The sequence below is a fragment of the Lasioglossum baleicum genome, chromosome 18 (assembly GCF_051020765.1).
Source record: "Lasioglossum baleicum chromosome 18, iyLasBale1, whole genome shotgun sequence".
In the NCBI taxonomy this organism is placed as follows: Eukaryota; Metazoa; Arthropoda; class Insecta; order Hymenoptera; family Halictidae; genus Lasioglossum; species Lasioglossum baleicum.
In genome coordinates, this window is record NC_134946.1 from 6,233,577 (window position 1) to 6,256,080 (window position 22,504).

Here is a 22,504-nt window from a genome sequence, read left to right on the forward strand (position 1 = left end):
AGTCGAGTCCTGTTTGATTTCCTGTGGGCACACAGCTTTGCTCGGATCGCCGTCATCCGAATGTTAATCTCTGCTTGGCACGTGATTGGTTTTATCACCCGACACTGACCAACCTGGACAAGCTGTTCTTCGAGATAGCAGTACCTATACTGCCCTACGTAAGATGGCTGTCGGTGGTTCACTGTTATGAGAGCACACAGTGGAAATAGAACGCGCGCGGCGACCACTCTGTTGTTTCGATTTCTGCGGAACTTGGCACGGACGAAATTAACAGCAAATCGTGACGGACATCTGTTCCCGGTGATCCTCCGTCTCCTGGCACGAATAATCCTGCGGACTGCGACGTGCTCATACCCGAACGAGGTATGAATAAAATGTACAACGCGACTGTTTGCCTTTGACTAATTTGAATACCCTTCTCGTTGTTTGCCAATGGACCTAGTTTCCTTGCAATTGCGTTTCAGCCCGAAACGACACGCAATTTCCTTATTTTGATAACCCAGTTCCATTGTGGAGCATTCTAATCGGCGGCCACGCGCGTGCGTTCGCAGCACTTTGCAATTTTCATTAATACACGATACTTCTGCGAAAAAGTGCCCTACTAAAATTCGGTCTTGATTAAATCGATTTTGAATACGACACACTTCGTGTACAGCGCAGTTCAAATCTTCCTGTAGCGTTCGTCTAAATCGGTGGTTCTTAAAATTATGTAGTCCGGGGCCCCCCCTCTTGAACAACATTTTTTTTGTTGCGGACCCCATCCCAACCCTTTAGGCATTTTACGTGGTTCTCGAGACTTAATTTGAAACATGAAAATGTGAAAACATGAAACATTTTGTACATGAAAATGATTTGAATAATCTTTTTTTTAGCAAAAATATCTGTTGATGTCAAAATTGATTCGCGGACCCCGGCAAATTAGGGGTCCGCGGACCACAGTTTAAGGGGCTGGTATAGGCTCGATTTGTAACTAGAAAGGAACTAGAATCTTACTAGAAAAATGGCTCGAAACATGGATCTGCGCCCAGACGTTGTTTGACGTTATTTGAACAAATTTTGGACTGGGTGAGGGCTCATTCTAAATAGGAAGGTTAGATACAGCCCGCTCTTCTCATGATTTTAACGAGATTATGTTAATATCTAATAATATGATGGCCCAAAGTAGAGAAAAAATCTAGGAAAAAATCTCGCAGATTTCAACGCATTTTCTGTCTCTAATAGACTTTTTTGACTTATGAGATGAGAAGAGCGGGTTGTATCTAACCTTCCTCTTTAGAATGTGCCCTCACCCAGCCCACAATTTGTTCAAATAAGGTCAAACAACGTCTGGGCGGAAACCCATGTTTCGAGCCATTTTTCTAGTAAGATTCTAGTTCCTTTCTAGTTACAAATCGAGCCTATACTAGCCCCTTAAGAACCACTGGTCTAAATGAAAGATGAGATAAATCATATCCCCTCACTTAAATAGTGAAAATTAGTTTTATTGCAATGTGCTTGTGCCTGAGGCGAGTTCGAGCCAGCGTATTTTCAACGAAACAATTAATTAACTTTTCCATATCGAATGCAGCATTTAAAGTTGGTTTAAAATCCTATTCAAATTTTCCAGATAAATCTACAACCCAGTTTTTGAAAACCGGCACAAGCCCTACTCACCCCATTCAAGTTCTTCTGTTAGAATGCACGTACGCAGACAAACAAAACTGATTTCGACCAAACAAAATTGTTAGAAAGCGACAGCTATTCCCAGTGAAAACTCGTCTACGCGAAACGGTAATTCCATATGCACAGTGCTAATGGAAACCGAGTACTCGACGCGAACGTTCCGATAACGAAGTCACGGATCGAAACACAACAAAACGAAAGAAAATAGAAAAACAGTTAGTCCACACTTCCGGCCAAGCGTTACGAACAGAGTTGTCTGTTTAGGCTTGCACGGTATGCCCATTGACATCCGACAGAAATAATACTGCTGTAAATATGAGAACGGTTCGTTAGAACAGTTATTTAGTGCGGATTAACCGGGGAGCGGGGAGAACGCAGCGAACAGAGATCGGCGGCACGGCAGAAGAGGAAAATAAGCGGGGAAAGAGAGGCTGTGTTTGTAGTAGGGACAAACAATAAAATACACATATCGACAGTCTTCGGTTGCATGGAACAGTAGGTCGTGGCGAGGAGGGTTGCGGGGCAGGTGGTGGAGCGAAACAAAAAAAAAAAGCGATTCCCCAGGCAGCGGAGCGTTCGCTCGTGTTTTTCGGAGTCAGTCTCGTTAGAAGGCCATTTTTATCGACAACGGGGGATTTTTACAGTCGCGGTCGCGCGAGCCAACATTTCGAGCGTGGCGCTGCGCTGGTCTCGTTTTAACGTAGCAGCTCCCGACGGGGTAGGATCCGTGCGCCCGGCTTCATTGCCGGAATTACATTTCGTTACGTGCTCCGCGTGCCCTTTTTCGACGCTCCGTAAACGTAATACGTGTCGCTATCTACTTCCACGCACCGACATTATACCGCCCACGTGTCCCGAGACGTGCCCCACCGCGCCACTGCGGAAAAGAACACATCGCCACGCGAATAAACTTGCTTTTTGTGTTTGCATTGTTTTCGCGGTCCAATCGCGCCTACGTCTAATAACGTTTGGACTGGGTGTAATATTCTACATTGCTGGCCAAAGTTATGCGTTCACTTCGTTTTTGGCTCGTTTATTGTCGTGGTTAGAACCGGGGACTTGAAATGGAGGGTTCTCGTGTAACGATCGAGAAAACAAATGATTTTTAAGAATTTTTTTTAGAACATTACAGTAAATCCTCTAATTGTAAGTCGCAAGAAGGTCGTGCACGGTGAATGAAAAAACAACTGATTCTTTTTATGAAACTTTCACCAATATATTCATGGCATTTTTCTGATTAAAATAATACCAAACACGATATAATTGCAACTGTATTCAGTGGCTTAATTGACGATGAAAGTTTCGGGCGCAAGGAAGGACAGCGTATGGAAAAGAAAGAGACGCGGAGAGTCGGCCGCGCGCGTTTTCTCTTTGCACGCGTTGTTATTCTCTACGTTCGGCTCGGTCTTTGAAGCTCAAAAAAGTAGTGTCTGGCAACGAATTTTGCAAACGAACCTCCCCGAGGCTTTCGCGACTATAGAGGATTTACTGTATTAGGATTTATGAAATTAAAAATTCTAGAACAATGAAAAGAATTTAAAGAATTGTTGATACTCGAAGAGTGAGCACAGTTTTCGAAGATGTATCGCATACTATCCCAAAGTCTTGATAATAGTAGGATCGTTGTAGTAAGACGGATATAGGACTCGATGTAACGTTTGTAAGAAGACAGATTCGAGACTGACTGAAGACTACTGTTATTGAAGATTTGTTGTGAAGACTGAAGACTCTCTCGTGGAGTTTCCCGATAAAAAGTTTCACCGCTCAAGTTACAAAAACAAATGAAGAAAGTTGGTATATCGATTCGGGAGTTACGGATCATATCACCCGAAACAAAAAATGGCTCCACGGTTTCAAAGGGGATCGTGAACAGACGATATCCGTTGCGGATACACACGATCCTCCATACGAGAGGAAGTGAGGATGCGAGCACAAAATTTAAAGGTTAGTCACAACTTTAATAAAGTTTTATAATCACCTTTAATAAGAGAAAACGTGAAATATACATCAAAAAGATAATTATAGGATCGCCAGACATCTAGAACCTGCCGGCTCCAATAAAAGAAAAGTGCTTAGTTGAACATACATTTAATAAATGTCTATCTTTTGCAATCATTAAATTATCTATAGTCATTCGAATGGCAGAAGTGTGACGTACGTAACTTCGAACAAGAATGACAATAGAGGTTGATTATAATTAGACTGTGGATCTTTATACGAAATAAACATTTTTTGTCAATTATAAGACACAAAAGCCATTAAAAAATTTTTTCTGTCTTCAAAAATTTTAATAAATCGATAGTAATATATATTCTTAGATTGTCTTAATGTTTTTACCGTTTTAAATTATGTGCACCTACTTTGGTAGAAATGCATAAAATTCACAGTCTAATTATACTAATTCAGAAACGGTGAACAAATAAAAGCGTCATTCACAGTCGTCCAAAAGAACGAAACGCAAGCTTTTACATGTTACCTAATTAATAATCCTAACCGGTTATTGATAACTACTCAGCAATAATTGTTTAGATATTTTCTAAAACGTAAAAGTCAAACGAAGGGTTTTAGAAAATTCAAAGTTTGGATGGAAAATGGAAAATGATCAAAATAATAGTGAGATGTGAGAACTTAAAATGAAACAAAATTTATAAATTGTCGAATAGAATAGTGTATTAAAATTAACGGGGTATTCGCCACCAGACCACAATACACCTACACCTCTGAACAAAATGGAATAGCGAAAAAGGCAAATCGAGCGGTTGTCGAAAAAACACGCTGCATGTTAAATGATAGCGAACTCAATCTCAGATTCTGGGAGGAAGCTATCACAACAGCTATCTACTTGAAGAATCGTCCGCCCACTAAAAGAGTCGGAGAAAGAATACCATACGAAGTCTGGTCTGGAAAGAAAGTGGATTTAAGACACTTCCTAGTGTTTGGTTGTAAGCCCTTCGCACACCTTCCCAAGTATAAACGTGGAAAATTTGATCCGCAAGGAAAAGAGTGCATCCTCATAGGATATTGCCTGGATTTAAAAGGGTACAGATTGGTCGATATAAGGAATCCAACGTAAATTCTAAAAGCACGCGATGCGACCTTTATCGAAGATCAATTTAAAGCTGAAACAATTGCACTGAAACAGAAGGAAGTAGCTAAACAAAATAATTTTGTTTTTCACGGTGTATTCCATGGTATATATCTGTACATTTCGACCGGGTAACTTTTCAATCATGTCAATTATGAAGATGTAATTTTTAAAATTGTGATGACGAAAATTTTACCGCAAGCAATGTTAAAGTTTATACCAGTATGGATACTACAATACAAAGTAGTGAAGGAGTTAGTCGTTGAAATGAATTAATTATTTCTTAATTAAGAATAAAATGGAAAGTATCTAAAAGGCGATAGTGGACTCCAATAACGAATTAACTCATCGCCGTAATGGACCATCAGGTTTCTAATTTCTTTGGCTAGACGATTGCAGATGGAAATAGACTATTCACGTCTCCAGGACTTTCCCCAACGGTGAACTTAATGAAGAAATTTATATAGAACGGCCGGAAGGGGACATCAAGGTCTGTCGATTCGAAGCGAGCAGTACATGGCCTGAAGGAACTTTTAAAAATTTGGCACGACAAAGTGCACTTGCAATTAGTACTCTCGAAATTAGAATTAAAAATTTGAAATTAAATGAGTTAACTACAGAGGCAGTTGATCTCTAAATTTGCTGGAAAGGATTTTAATCCACGTTAGGGACAAGAGTTTGTAAAATGAAAATAGAATTTATGTAGACCAAAGTAATTATCTGCGCAGTAAAATTGTTGTGGAATAATTGTATTCCTGGAAACACGCCATAGAGCTGGAAATGAGAAACAAATCAAAAATCAACCATATCAGGAATTAATAGTACTTAATAATAGCCGTCACCGAGTATTGAATTTTTATACTTGCATTATCATGTTTAATACTCGATCATCTGCTCTTTATTCTCCTTATTTTCTGAATATTAGAATATCAGTTTCATTATTATCTAAATATTCAAAATACCGTGAAACTTTCCAATTAATTTCGTTATTCGCATCTAATGTTGTCTATCTGTATAAAACGCATGATAAATGAAATGATAATAAATTTAATTATAACTTGAATATAAAAATTTCGATGTTTACCTACTTTATAGTTGTGCACCACGGATGAACGTTTAAATTGAAAAATTATCGAAAAAATGTTGATATACTATGCAGTCGAATTCTTGATTAAAACGAACACAACTTCGCTAATTAAGCCAGTCCTCTAATTGCAATAGTTTCGAAGATACTCGACCAAATATAGTCCTCACCCCACACTGCGAGGACTGTTTTCATCGCTTCAACGCGAACGATAGTCGCTGAAAAAGAAGTGTCGAATATTTTTGCAAGAACTACATCTTCGAAAGTGACATTAAGAAACGGAGATGTCATTTCAATATTGTTCCCTTGAAAGATTAAAAATCAAAACGACAAGCTGAAAATTCCTCGAAAAATCAGGATACTCGTGCGAGTATGTGTCTACCGAAATGTCTTATCATCAACAGTTCGCGACATCGAGCAATGCGAATGCAGAACAGGTGACGTTTCGTGGTTTCGCGTATTGCCATCGCCGTCGATCACAGGAAATTTTCTTGATCCGTCGCGTGCATTCGACATTGCTGTGAACGCAATCGTTCACACCGAGTACGTCGACGGAAACTTGGCGCAACAATCGATGGAAAGCCCGAGATTGCTGGGAGGGAAAATTGTTGAGAGGCTTCGCGACGGTTTCCACGAGGTATGTGCCCGCGCGTGTACCTGAAAGCGAAATTCCGTTGGCAACCGCCGGAATCGCGACACTTCGAGAACGTCACCTTTGCGCGTTCAATTATAACGCCATAAGATACGTCTTTACCGCCGACTATGCGTCAATGCGGTCTTTATCGCGGTTTCGAAGATACGCGTTTCACATACACCGCGGTGCATAGCTATACCGCCACCCCTGTCTTTCAAATTTTCGAGCAATAATTCCGGAAGACCGAGTGCACGATATGAGATAGCATGATGAATAACGAAATTCACGTATAAATACTAGTGATGTTGTCTGCATACAGTTAGGAGCATAACTGATCGCTAGACTGCGGATCTTTCTGCAAAATAAAAATGTTTTGCATTGATTCTAGGAAGCAGGAATAACATAAAAGTTGATTTTATCCCTGAACGACTTTTTTGTTACAGTAAAAAACAATATTACAACATCCTTCAATTATTTAAATCTTTTACTGTTTTATATTTTACCCAACCAATTTTTTCATAAACTCATAAAGGTCTGGAGCCTACTGATCACACACACTTGAAATCTGAATAACTTTATTATGACTGGACCAAACGACTTCAATTTCTCTGTAAGACTAGAAGTTTAGTAGATGACGTTTATAAAATATGTTTTTTAAAAATTTAATTTTTACAACTTTTTTAGCTGGGCCAATAACGAAAATTTAAAAGATGTGTTTGGTCAACTCGTATAAATTATATACGTTCGGAAAATTTCATTGAAATTGGTTAATCGATTTACGAGTCATAAACGATCAAAAGTGGCAAGAATTGCAATTTTTCATGATTTCGGCCTTTTTACCACTTTTGATCATTTATAACTCGTAAACCAATTTAACCAATTTCAATGAAATTTTCAGGACGTATATAATTTATACGAGTTAACCGAACACATCTGTTAAATTTTCGTTATGGGCCCAGCTAAAAAAGTTGTGAAAATTAATTTTTACTATGTTTTTCACAATTCCCACCAAATGCATTTTTCAACATATTTTTTAGACGTCATTTACTCAACTAATTCTTCTAGCCTTACAGGGAAATTAAAGTCTTATGGTCGATTCACGAAAAAATTATTTTGATTTAAAGTGTCTGTGATCAATTATGCTCCTAACTGTATACAGGGTGTTCGGGGTGAATTGGCCAGCGTTTCTTTTGTAAACAGTAACTATCTAAAAAAAAAATAGATGTGAAACAAGTTACGGTATGTAAATTTTGTACATTTACATTATTTTTGGAAAGCGAAGATCAATTTTTTTTAATGCTATATGTCTATGAATGCCATACTTAAAAAGACAACTTGTTTAATATTGGATCATACGATTTGAACCGTTTTGAGAAGTTAGAACAATTGGTTTGCTACACAACGTGAATAAAATTATTGACAGAAATTGCAAGTTGTCGGAATTGCAGAGAAAATAGTAAAAGTTGTATTTTGCAACTTTTTCTACAGTGAGCTTACATGGACAATTTAGAAAAGACATTTCGGTCAACGTTGAATGCGCAACAAACGGTTTAAGATGGTAGAAATTGCAGTTTTTCTAACTGCAATAAATCTATGGATTTCGATGAAACTTTTACAATACATATAATTTACACAGATCTATGAAACGAATTGTTTAAATTTTCAATATAGGCCCACATAAAAAAGTTGTAAAATGCAACCTTCAGTATTCTCTCTACAATCCTGACCAATTGCAATTTTTGAAACAATATTTTTTCACATTCTGCAGTAAACCAGTTGCTCTAGCTTCCCAAAAAAGTTCAAATCGTACAGTCCAATATTTAAAAAATTATCGTAATAAGAGAAATATGTAGATGAAGATATTTCAGATGGACAGAGTTCGTCGGACACACAGTACCATTCTTGCAGTCCGCGTCGGTCATTTGTGGGTAACATAATCATTCAGCTGCCTTAAAAAACTAATTTTGTTCATAATCAAAGAGCTTAAGTGAAGTGATTCCTGTGATAATCTTTATTCTGCAGTTTTTACTGCAACCACTAAATTTCTTTTGACTTTGTGGAAAATTTGATTTGTCGCGCGACAAATGAAAAAAAAAAAGATAAATGTAAAATCACTTTGCGAAATTTCCAAGCGAACTCGATGTTAACCATTCTTCTATGGCAATGTATCGAGAGCTCGGCGAGTAAAGTAAGGGTCGATGTTCGGAGCGAGTAGAATACGATTCATCTTCCCTTAATCGCATCGCGGTAACGAATCGGGCCACAAAGAGAGAGACGGTTTAATTTACGCGCGCAAGCGGATTCATCTGAGAGAGTCGCGGGAGCCGGAAACCCCATCCGCGAATGATACCCGCGACTGAAACTTCGAGCTCGTTGAAAAATTTACAACACGCCGTGAGCTATTGGCGTCGGTTTGACTAGAAGAGGGGAACGGGCTGGATCAGGTGGGGATAGGATGAGCTTTTCACGGGGAAACGTTATCCACCCCCTTTTCTTCCTGCGCTTTGATCCCGTAATCAGTCCTTTGTTCTCGAGCCACTCGGATACGTTTCCCTTGTAAATGAGTCGGTGATTCGAGCGTTCCTTTTATTAAGCATGCAAATATGAAATCGCGGGGGCATCGCTACGCGCGCGATTCCACTTTGTCAGCTCGAATACGGCGACGATGGGGTCGCACTGCGTCGCGACGACGGGATTAACCCTCTTGCGGGTATCCGCATTACCCTCGAATACCGCTGCTTCGAGGAAAATTCAGCCGGGAAAGTTCCTTGCTTGCTCTAGGCTACCGATGCACCGGGCCGCGGCCTCAAATTTACACAACGTCGCGAACTTTTACGAAAATCCGTAAGCGAAAGTTCGCCAACCTGCGATGCAAACGCGCCCGAGCTCTTTGTTAATTCTTTGCGAGGCGAAGTCGGTGGATGCACGAGCCGCGGATCATGTTGTAGAGGGTAACAATTTTACATTGGAGAAAAGTTTCTGAAAGGTGATAACGAATTCCAGTGACGACTTGACTCGTCATCCTAATCGCACGTTCTCACGAAACAAGTTTAACGCGTCATTTGCGCTCCAGCCTAGTGACTCATATAGTGCACCAACAATTTCAGCACTATATTAGTTACAAGTGTACAATATTTTATAAAAAGTGTACAATACAATATTTTCATATATATGTGATAAAAAAAAATACGGTTGCTGCAATAAAACAAAATATTTATTCCTTAGCTACATTGTATAAAACAAGTTCAAGTTTATAAATCTTCAACGAAATGAAAATTTTATGTTTTGTAATGTTTTATTATCGACGACAACGTAGTGCAATGGGTTAATTAACACGTTCCGTGCCGAGCCGTTTTCGCTCAACAATTAAACAAACTTATGTGCTTTGTCCTGTACTGCATTTTTTGTAATGCCTCATTCTTTTGATGGAAATATATTCTACAGTGTTAAACTTGTTATACAATATATGCTTTTAGCACATTAAATAAATATGTGAGCGCCATTTTGATAGGGTACACACGTTATAATACTTATAGAATGTTTTATGATTTGTGTGAAATTTTTGCTGATCCCGTATTTACAAAAAGAATTGACCACAACACCATTCAGTTTTGCTGTGAATAAATGTAGGTACAAGTGTTTGGTTATTTATAAAGCAATGTCAAAACAGCAACTTACTTTGAAAATATTATAGAATACTTTGTAAAACGACCTTTGTTATTAATTAGAGTTAATAATCTACTTTCAATGATCGTGTTTATAATTGATTATTAGATTGCGGATTTTATACGTTTAGGGCAAAAATGAGTGGTTGCCATTTAAAAAACAGTGAAAAAGTTAGAATGATCTAATAACGCCAATCTAGTGTTTTCAGCTTTTTAAGATGATTAAAATGAGAATTGAAACGTCTATCTGGCTCTAGTCTCTTGCAAATGATACAGACAATTTTTATTCTGCATGAAAAAAATTCGCGGTCTATTTATTATACATAGTTCTAATGCCAAAGTCACAATTTTCCTTTCTAAATTCAATAACTTCCCGAAAAAACAATCATACAAGGATCGTAGCGAAATTCGCATTAAAGATGAAATCGATCGATCGATCATATTAGGAGTTAACAAGATCTCGTAATTATTTATCTGTTTTTACTAGGCCGGACATGCCTTATGCTAGTAGTTATGTTAGTAAATGTACCGACATGGGTTCGCGTTCGCAGCTAAGAGAATTTTAAGGTGTCTAAATGGCAGAGGATTTTCATTTTCGACTTGGTATAGCGGCCTAAAATTTACTCAACGCCGTGAACTTTTAGGGAAACCCGCAGCGGAAGTTCGCCACCCCGCGATGTAAACGCGGCCGAGCTCTTTGTTAATTCTTTGGTCGGCGAGGTCGTCGGATGCACGAGTCGGATGATGTTAAAGGGTAACAATTTTAGATAGAAATCTGAGCGGGCGGAGAGCGTTTCGGGTTACTTAAATTTAGATCGCCGACGAAAGATACCGGTCGGAAGCGTTACGGCCGAGATACCGAGGCACCGAAAAAGGAAAAGAAGGATTAATAAATTGTTCTTTGTGCTTGGTTACTTGCGGCTTCCTCCGTGGAGGTAGTTCTTCTTGGATTTAATATTCGAAGGGAGCGAAACGATATCGGAATAATGGAGGTGGTGACCATTACTTTTGGACAATTTTTGTTAGTGACGTGCTATTGTTATTAGCGGTACTAATTAAACATTGGTTAAACACTACCACCTTATTCGTGGACTACATACTACATACCAATCTATTTATCGCAAACGCGAATACATTCTCATTGGATTGTACAAATTTATTCAGGGCAAAATATTTATTTTTACGTATTATATTTTAATTTCATTGAGAAAAAACACCGCAGTTTTTTCAAGGTTTAAATAGGGTTTGAAGTGGAATTTTATGAATTCTCCGTAAGAAGACGTGTTAAAATGTGCAAACATTAAGTTGCTATAATTCTTAAACGGTGCAGTGAATCGAACCCAAACTTTGGTAATTGCAAGAATTATACCTTGTGAAATTCTCAAAAATTTGGTTGCGTTTTTATATACCTCCAGAACATCCTTAATTTCTATGTGGCGCGATCAATCGGCCAAGGGGGAACCCCCTAGTAGTGGGGATAGAAAAGTCACATCAATCGCGAGAACACTGTATCCAGTAAATATTGCCTCATAAAAATGGTAACGCTAAATTCACAGAGATCGTCTGTAATTTTGCGATATAATAGAGATGCCTGGACAAGGAAATTTATTCCATTATTTTCCATAAATGGATTTCTACAATTTCGATAATTGGAAAATCTATAAAACCGGTCATTCGACCGTGGTAGGTTTAGTGTTAACGACAGAAGTTACTTTGACCGGAGGGCAACTGTACAGTGTTATTAAATCGTGCAGAAAAGCTATTACCCTAATAGGCTTCAAAGAAGAAGATTACGGGCAGAAATCGTGTGAAATCGAAGCACGCTCGATTCCCCCGACAACCCCCGTGTGTTTGCGTTTCAGCGTAGACCTCGGGCTGGATCCAGGTGAAGCAAGATAATCCCCGGTGAAAGCCACTTACGGAGTGGTGTATGGTACTTTAACTTGTTATTATACAAGTTCTCGTGCCGGCGGTTAAATAAGCCAGCGGCCTGTTGAAAAGGGGACGAAAAACGGGACACGCCTTAGCTCGGCGCAGCGTGAAGATTTAACGAACGCTTAACGAGCTGTTGGTAACTAAAGAAATAACCTCGACTGTCGAGCTAAGCAATCTAGTTATCATCTCTTCGTACCCCCGCAAGGGAATAATAATTACAATGGGAAGACCGCGGCTCTCTGGATGGAGGAAACTTCGGCTCCACTCCTGTATTTCTCCATTGTTTATTTTTTCAAAGTTGGCTTGTTTATATTATTTAGTCAGGGGCCGACCGTTATCTTTATTAAACGGCGGGGAAACGAAGCTAACGATGACACGAGGATCGACTTGAGAAATTCAGGGAGAAACTTTGTGCTGTGTCAGAGATTTAAAATCTCGACTGAATTGATTTAGCTAGCCTGGAATAGCTTGTTAATTGTTTAATGAGCTGTTCATTATATTAAGCTTCATCGAGCCTGTTGCATTTTTCTGGTCTTTTTGGACTCGACACACATTTTCACTTCTTTCGAACTGTCATGATTTTAATTATTCACGAGATGGAGAATTTAAGAGACATTTATGAGATCGAGAAAAATGTGAACTATCCAAACTATGTGGCTCAATCTTTTTTTGATATCATTTGAACGAACGAATATTTTCTATTGATAATTTCTTAATGCAAATTATGCACCGAAATAACCGATATAATAAATTTTCAATTTATTTTCATACATTTTAAATATTTTATTACATTTTATAATTCATCTTTCTAACAGTTTATTAACACGTTTACTACCACCGTTGCACATACGTGACGTCTATATAGTCTCGCAGTTTACTTAAATATTCAGAGCATACTTGAATTTCCTCGTCTAAATTATTTTGACATTTTCTGAAGATTGTTCATTCATTTAGTGACTTACTCTTACTGTAACACTCAAGGTAAGCAACTCAACAAATAGTGGTAGCGAACGTATATTGTTTAGGTATAAAAGCTTCTAATTTATTAAAATTCGAATCGAAACTCAGAAATCGATTCTTGATACTTGAAATAATATATCATCGTATATTTACCGTTTCGTGTGTGATATGGGAAAATATTAGAAAATCATTACAGCATTATTTGAAAACGCAGACAATGTAGAGATATCTCCAAGACATACAATAATGATTAGACTGCGGATCTTTATACAGATTAAAAATGTTTTGCATTAATTGTGGGAAGCAGAATTGATTTCATGAATTTTTAATTATGAATGTTTAAAATCTTTTACTGTTTAAATTTCATCCAACCAATTTCTTCATAAATGCATCTGGTAATAATGTATTTTCAGGTGATTAAAAGCAATGTGAAAAAGCAGGTGAGAAAAGCAAGAATTAATATTTTTTTATTAATTTCACTGTTCGAGAAACGTGGAATTCTTTCTAGCGCATCAACAAGAACTCGTTCGTTCTTCTAAACAAAACCGCAGGCTTTAATTAACAACCGGTTGTTTATTTTTTATTGTTCACCGTGAAAACATTTAGCCAGAACTTTTCTTCCGTTTTATTTTTGTTTCGGACCAGGAAAAAGCTTTATTTCTGAAACTCGTAGCGCGGTGGGTAATGATAAACGACCGCAACTGCGTGAAACCGTAAAGTGTATTTCATGCGTCGAGCAGTTCTGCCTGGAAATTATCGCGAATGTGTCGCGAACACTGCCACCCCACAACCTCCCCCTCCCACCGTAAGAACCGCAAACATAACGTAGTTTTATTGCAGTCACAATTTCGGCGGTACGAACATCCAAGTACGCCAAGTTTATCTAAGTGAGTTCTCTCCGCCTTTACTGAGAAAACAGCTATTGTATTGCTTCTGGTAAGCGCATGCAAAATGAACCAGCCCCGATGATTTTTTAATCCGTCGACGCGGCACGGAGCACTAAAAGCGACTATTTCATATTACTGTATAAGAAGAATACATTTATTGCGAGTTTAAGTGATCTTTGTAATAATTAGGAAATTAAGAAATGCTAGAATATAAAATTCGATAGAGTTTAGTACGATTTTCATATTGTATTCCACATCTACAAAGGCTGGTATTCGTTTTGCACTCCAAATTCAACCTTATACAAATCAATTTCATCTTTTTGTAAATCAGTTTCACCCTTTCGCAAATATACTTCACACATTATTTAGATTAAATTGTATATTTATATAGTGGATAATGGGGTGGTCACTGTTGTTTTGGGACATTTTTTTATTAGTAACATGCTATTGTTATGGAGAAATTAGCAGGGTGAAATATAAAACAATGAAATATTAGAAAAATCTAACAATAGTGTTACGTTGTTGTCAATGTAAAAACGCCATTAAATGATGAAATTAATTGTTATTTAGCTCTTGCTTCCCACAAATGGTGCAGAACATTTTTATTTTGCATAAGGATGCGCAGTCCATCTGTAACTAATTAATCTATACTGGCTGTTATATAAAATAAATACTGTGAAATCATATGCATATACAGGGTGGCCAGTTTTAATCTATAAATGCAAATTCCTCGGACACTATGTACTAATATAAAAGTAAGGAGAATGTATTTATTCCGAGTTTCAGTGAGTTTAATAATAATAAATGCCCAAATTTATATTAGGTTGATGCAAGAATAATTACGGGCTCTCGTAAAACGAAGTGACCAACTAATTCATGACTTTGTATCGTTCGATGACGAAAGAGTCGCCCGCGACAGTTCGAAATTTCTTTGCCGACAATTTCGAAAAAGGAGCACGTTTTTGCCACATTCGTGACGACGCGCGACACGGTGTAGGGAAGAAAACGTGGTCCACGTTTTCCGCCAACGAATAACTCGGAAAAAGTCAAGAACTCTGCGAGGTTTCACGAAATATGTCAAACAGGGATGAGAAATATTGACTTCAATATTTACAGAGGCGAATCTTGGGATCCAAGTGCACCCTATCGGAGGCATACATATATCTTCTTCGATCCGCGTACTCGGAAAGGGAAATCTTGTTACCTTCTGTCACATGCTGACTTTATGCTGTGTCCAATTTGGGGGATGAATATAATAAATTCTTCCATGAATTCACAATACTAATCAATTGCACAATTCTATAACAAAGTATACTTTTCGTTTCATTTGATATTAATTAACCTTATTTCACCGTGCTGCCCCAGAATAAATTTAATTAAATATGTATGTATTTAATTCGTTGGAGAGAAATTAAACCGTATAAATTATTATCGCAATTTATTTGTTATTTCATAAATATATTTCCTGCTAGAAAAGTAAAGATATTATAAATAAGAGACAAGCATTATGAAAATAATAGAAAATAATAAAATGTTTATGTGTTGTGAGATTATTTTTAAGGAAATTAATATCCTACTTTGAATATAAATACATGAATTTATTTGTATTAATCTGTACATGCATATATGTGTGTGTACAGCGTAAATAGTATTTTAAAAGTATCTCGGATTATTTGAAGATGTCTGAAAAAGTCCTTCTATACGTACATAATAGTTAACAACATAACGAAGCATCGATGTTAAACAATTACCGACAATTAATTTAGAGAAAACAATTAATTTACTTCTTTAACAATATCGTTGACGTTAATGAAAATTTGCAAATACTTCGTGCAACAAAAATTTTTTGTGGATTTATTTGTATAAATTTGAAATATGATTTAATTATTCTTTTACTGCCCATTTGTTGAAATTAGTATGTTTTATTCTAATTAATCACGTGTGTATTGGGTTGGAACAAAAGTTTGAAAGATTTATTCATAAGTTTATTTAATAAGATGCTAGGTTACCTCAAACATTGCAAACAAGTAATAGAACATAATGGAAAATACATTATTGAATAAACCTATGAATAAATATCTTAATTTTATCTTTGAATTTTACTAGGTTGGAGGGGAAGTTCTGTCGTATTTTAAATAAGTAGGTAATTTTGCTTATAAATCGAAAACACATGTTGCTAGCGAGTCATTGGGAAACAGGAATTTATAGTTTATCTGAAAGGTGGCAACAAGTTGTTACAAACAATGGAAATTATATCGTTGAATAATATTAAACATATATTTTTATAAATTGATTAAAATGTTTTCATTAAAAACGCTATGAACTTTCGTTCGAAACCGGTAGATATTATTTCCCAGCAAATATAATAGTTCTCCCGTCGAAGGTTAGAACACGTCGAATGAAAACGGCGCTGGATTACCAGAGAAACGAGCGAATATCCTTCGAAGGGGACAGGAAAGTTCGCGGACGTTTAACTTCTCTGCTCTTCTTCGGTATCTATGGCACTCGTAAAGTAGCTCCACAGGAACCGATCGTCCGCCGTTCTGACAGATTATAAGGGTGCGCCAACTGCGGGAACTGACGAACCGTCCGACGATATTAGAATCTGATTCAAAACTGAATCGGCCGCTAATGGAATTGACTATTATAAGTTTGTGTGCCGAGGCTAAAGCTTTGAGCCGCAACTCAGAAGGCTAAGCGAGAGCTGAAAACCATTGCTCAAGCGCAATGGAAACTCTGGTAATGGATACCTTCCTTTATTCAAACATCCCCCACACCGATGTTTCTGATTGTTTGCCCTTGCGGTGGTTAATTGGGGTAATCTTTTGGATGACGTGTAACAGTTCCCGGGGAACGGGAAAATCAAATTCTGCAACTGATTCGTTGATGGATTGTTTGTTCCAAAATTGGTACCATCCCCATTTTTATTAACCATTTAACACTCGGAGATATTTTAACATAGAATATTTCCATTCCCCATGATTTTTTTAAATTTTATGGACACGAAATTGTTATAATATCTCATATACAATACCTAAATGCTTAGTAATCGATTAAATTACTGACATACAGTGAGTGTAAAAAGTATTCGTACGGAAAAGTAACGACCTCATTTTTTATAATCAATTAGAAGCATTGTAACTACTATAGATCTACAAAACATATATTATGAATTTTCATTAAGGGCCCAAATAAAAAAGTTTTAAGAAATGCCTTTTTTCATTTTTGCATGTAACCTTGTAAATTAAAATTTTTGGAAAATCTTGTTTGCATATCATTTCGTAAATCAATACTTGTAATTGATTATAAAAAATCAGGTCGTTTGGTACAATTATACTTTCGTGGTACGAATATTTTCGTGGCTCACCGTACATACATAGCTTAAGGATATAATTATACAGTGCCATATACTATAGTTTTCATATCTTGAAACACAATATATTTTCTTTCTTCTAGGAAAATATGACATTATTCAAAATATTTCCTTACAGCTATTTGTCACTTCATTTTGTTTGTTAAATTAATAGGAAATAGAAGAGTTAGAAAATAAGGTGGACACATAAAAGTTACTGATAAATAAAAGTTTTCTGTGTCATTTTCTAGAAACAGGATATAAATAGGCAATGTTTTCCTTCCTTGATGGTCATCATAAGTCGAAAACAGTATACTGATGTTCTTAAACTTATTCAATGTGTTTACTGTTTTATATTCTACCGTCTGGTTTTCGTCATAAATGCATAATATCCCTTTCGACTTTCTTTTAAATAATGAGTTATTCTGAGTTATAATGAGTCATCCTAATAGTTTTTTTTTTAAAGTAACCTTGATATCTTCTTGACGTGTTCATCTGTCGACAAACTCTTATCGTATTATCGATTGCTTTAAATCCTATAACTACATTGTGGATCATTTCAGGCATTTATAGCAAACTTGAGTAGATAAAATTCTAAATTCTTGTAAAATTAAAAAAATTGATGTCAATATATGATTTCTCCTCTATTAAAATCATTGAGGGAAGCAGTAACATTCAATTATTTTGCATAAAGATCCGCAAGTCTACCTATAACTTTTGTTTGAAACATGTGAGCGTATTGTTTGAAATATAACGGCGATATTTCGGGTGGATAGAGTTCGCGGGACACAACACTGTATTCCACCGCATTGCTTATACGCCAATAATAAATGCAGATTCTTCTTCGTGCCGGAATTTGCTAGCCTCTTCTCGTTCGTCGGGGCCTCGAACCCCTGCTATCCAGCCCGAGGCAATCGCTGAAGCAATCTCGACTTCTTATTGATTGCAGCTCAAGCAACTCGTGCGTGTAAGGGGCTGAAGCCAGTCGAACGCTATCCTTGGGATTTTAAAATGGTTCCCTTGAATTGAACAAGGGGACGCTAACGGAAATTATTCCACCGAGGATTGTTTTGAGTCCTGTGACTTTTTCTTTCCTATCACATTCTCTGTCCCGTATGAATCGACGTTTTCAAGGGTCGGGTAATCCTCGGTTACTAACATTGCTAACAGTAATACTAGATTTACGTCACTGACCTGTCAAAATAGCGAATTCTGAATTTACTTTTTCTGATCACGTGTTACAGTAAAAATCAGTGTAACATTCTAAATAAATACATTCGCATCTTCTCACGAATCAAGTTTAATCGACCGATTATATAGTTGATCAACAAAAGTTGAATGAAATCTGTAGCGAGAACCTTTGTTACAATAGAGTTGATCAACTTTTTAGTAGATCAGGCAAAAAGTTTCACCCCCACTCAAACTTTATCGTTGAACTGATGAGTCACTAGCCGTTTGTTTTCAAGTTGAAACCAGTCTTGAAACGTGTGAACTTCAATTGATTGTCAAGTTCCCTTTGTCAAGTTCCGTTGGGCAACAATTTAAGCAACGATTGTTGCGACGAATATATTTCTACTTCAATCGTTCATCCAAATTAACAATTAATCTCCTACTTTAGTCGTTAAAATTGCGGTTAACGAGTGAATACTTATTAATCGTTAATTGGGGATAACAGTTAAATTTCTACTTTAGTCGTTAATTGCGATTAACGATTACATTCATTCCAATTGTAATCGTCAATCTGATAATTGTTTAATGATTAACAGCTGAAATTTCGGAATGAAACACGGAATCAAAACTATATGAATACTGAAAAAAATGTAAACCGAGTTTAGGTGTACTTGCGTTTGGTCTATAATATACAAACTCTGTTTACGTGCTTTCATGTTTTTTCCCGATGATTTCTTTTTTTAATCAACGATTAACGATTAACTTCAACAATTGATTAAAACAGTCTTGGATTTTTCGATGATTTCTTCTTTTAATCAACGATTCACGATTAACTTCATCAAACGATTGATCGATTTTTTCATTGTACACATGAATCAATCAATCTTGATTAAAATTCTAATCGATTAATGCCCAACTCTGATGCTCACATATTACTCACAGCGTTGTCAGATGCTGTAGCTAATCAATACACGAAGTGACAATAATATCCGTACACTCTGTTAAATTAATTAAAACCACGACAACCATACCAGTATAATAATTTGGCCACCCAGTGTACTGTACGTTCTTGGAAACTGTTCGATGTATCCGTGCAAGGAGATCGCCTACTATATGGACCCCATATTTTTCCCATAGCATACAATAAGTTTAGGCGAGCCCTTCGACTTTTCAAGTGTTCTGGAATATTAGCGGAGGTAGACAAGAGAAAAAGTCGGGGATACAGAAGGGTCTTCGATGCTGTGGGACGATTCCGTTTGATCTACGAAAGAGCCGTAGTTGGATGTATACGTGTACACACGTGGGAATGTTACCCCCGGCATGGGCGCACGCAAAGGGTGGCGGAAAACAAGTTTATGACGCGGAATGGGAATTGATGTCTCGTAAAGCTTGCACAGCACATAGTGGTTTCGATGTGATATACATAGCTTGTTAATGTATTTAGATCTGCCTCTGTGTGCGAGTAAATCTCTGTACAGACAAATTCGATCCGGTTGCAGGTGGACTGTCTTGGTATTGCATATCATTACTACCTCTTAATGGTCCTGGCAACAACTATAATTACGGATAATATAACTTGGACCCAACTGAAACGCCATTAAGGTACGTTATAGACGCCGCATATACCGTCTAAACATCGCTGTTGCGTAGACACGAATGGAGGAAAGGGGTCGAGCCTATAGTAACTTCGATTTGACCCTATCGAATCAGAGGAACTCGAGGAAAATTCAAATTGGGGTAAATCTGGAGTTTTCAATTGATAGTTGTACGTATCGAACTGTAATTACACTGTCCAACAGCCAAAAAGAATTTCAACTCCCACTATGAGATTCTTACAGAGTTTTCCGCGCTGATTCCGAATCTGTTTTCCATTTTTTTCCTATACGTTCAGTTTTTGAGAAAATGGAGTTTAAAAAAAAGACATATTTATCAACTTCAAACAAATATTGTGCTGTTATTATATAATAAAAGATATTGAATTGTTCTTTACAGCAAAAGATTCTGTGGACATGTTCAAACATATGTTAAACATGTTTAAACAATCATAATCTATTAATATTGGATATCACTGTATTCGGGAAAGTCCACAGAATCTTTTGCTGTAAAGAACAATTCAATATCTTTTATAATAACAGCACAATATTTGTTTAAGGTTGAAAAATATGTCTTTTTGTTAAACTCCATTTTCTCAAAGCCTGGACGTATAGGAACAAAATGAAAAACAGATTCGGAATCAGGGCGAGAAACTCTATAAGAATCGCATAGTGGGAATCGAAATACTTTTAAAAAGTTGAAATTTGTTGGACAGTGTTATCAGACAGCGAATTTTATGCGTTTATGATAAGGACGAGTAGATTCAATTTAAAATAGTAAAAACGATAGAAGAATTAAAAAAAAAAATACTGTTATATTATTTTCAATCTATTAAACATATCAAGAGAGAATATGAATCTCTATTTCCCTCTAGATTGTTGCAATTTACGTAGAAAAAAAGATCCGATATCTAGTAATTAGAGCGGGGTCATTTATGAAAGTATAGTGGGTGTTTTTTTTATAGATATTATATAGGGTTAGTATTACTACGTAATACTAGATAATTTTTTATTAACATAATTTTTTATTCCTTTACTTTATATTAATAAATTTCTTACGTCTCACTGTTTGTACCTTTAGAGTTGAATTCAGAAATGTTCCGCCTTATTGTCAACCCTAGATTCTAACAAGGGAAGGACCCTCTAAGTATCCGACTTCGATTTTGATAATCTTTTGTGAGACGATGGTATATGGATCCCTAATGATGTCTGCAAAATGTTAGGTGTAGTTACTCGATAGTTTTAAAGATATGAACAATTGAACTTTCACGCGACCTGCTTACACGGCTAATGGAACTTCGAAAGGTATGAAAGTTTAATCGTTTATATCTTTAAAACTATTGAGTAACTACACATAATATTTCGCAGGCATCATTAGGGATCCATATACCATCGTCTCACAAAAAATTATCAAAATCGAAGAATTTTGGGACACTTGGGGTCCTGCCCTTGTAAGTTATTCTTGTAACTTCAGCGGTGAACACAGATTTCGTAGGATGGTAAACTGTGCTATAACGTCATCGTGGAATCACAAAAGTTAATATATTTATAGCATCTTATAATTCGTAGAATTGAGAGCATTTCACATAAAAAAAATCGGAAAAATATTTCTTTCTCCGAACTGTTTATGGTGATACGTCTGCGGGACGCGATAAAATCCATAATTCCATTTCGTGTATCATATTCTATCCCATTTCATTATTCGATATAGCTTTTGATACTTCCTTTATGCGCGAAATGTAACAGGAACATACCTGTATGGCTCGTCCGCAAACGTTTTCAGTACGGGAGCGCAGTTTAATTGGTTCAACGATTAATTGACCACGGGCCGCGAATAATTTAATAAACATTAAACACGCGCCGATTCCGTGCTAATAAATATTGAATCGAGCGAGCAGACGAAAACCAATGTATTCGTGGCCAATGGATACGTCACACCGAATTAGAGGTCACAAAGTGGATTCAAAGCTGAAAAGTTAATGGACGCGTGCGGGATAAAAAGGAAAAAAGGGAAGATTGGTGTATAAGTTTTGAATGACTCACCGGTGACCTTGATTTGGTAGGGCAACTGGGCACGCCACGTGTCCTGCATTTTCCGATCAGGTGCGACGCATCGATACTCCCCAGCTTCCTGATAAACGACCCGACTCAGAGCCAGTGGACCGGGACCACCAACTGGATCCATTCCAGGACCATGTCCCCAGCAACCACCGTCGCACTCCAAAGTCACAGCGCCACCGATCTGCACTTCCATCTTCCGGGACTCGGTGGCCTCGCCGTTCAAGGCTTCCGCTTCCGTTTCCATGTCTGGGTCATCTGTGTGTGTTATTGATTTCAATAAATACACTTGATCAAATCTACGTTGCCCAATACAGGGTGTCCCGAAATTCCTTCAACAGCCAGAAATGGGAGGTTTCTGAGATGATTTAAAGCAACATTTTCCTTTTCAAAAATGTTATCCACGGCTTTGTTTAGGAT

General features: G+C 37.1%; 1 protein-coding gene across 2 annotated transcripts in view; it reads right to left on the minus strand.

Annotated features, from left to right (window-relative positions):
* Positions 1-22,504, minus strand: part of Tei (irregular chiasm C-roughest protein teiresias) — a 679,348-nt gene that overhangs the window by 122,445 nt on the left and 534,399 nt on the right. The window contains exon 9 of one of the 2 annotated variants that reach the window (XR_013010891.1): positions 1-22,342. This exon is cut by the window's left edge and continues 20,050 nt beyond it. Coding sequence is in view for 1 of the 2 variants with exons in the window: in XM_076442334.1 (XP_076298449.1) it covers positions 22,070-22,342 (273 nt within the window). In the remaining variant the exon portion in view is untranslated. The remainder of the gene's footprint in view (positions 22,343-22,504) is intronic. The other variant, XM_076442334.1, reaches the window with a different exon arrangement.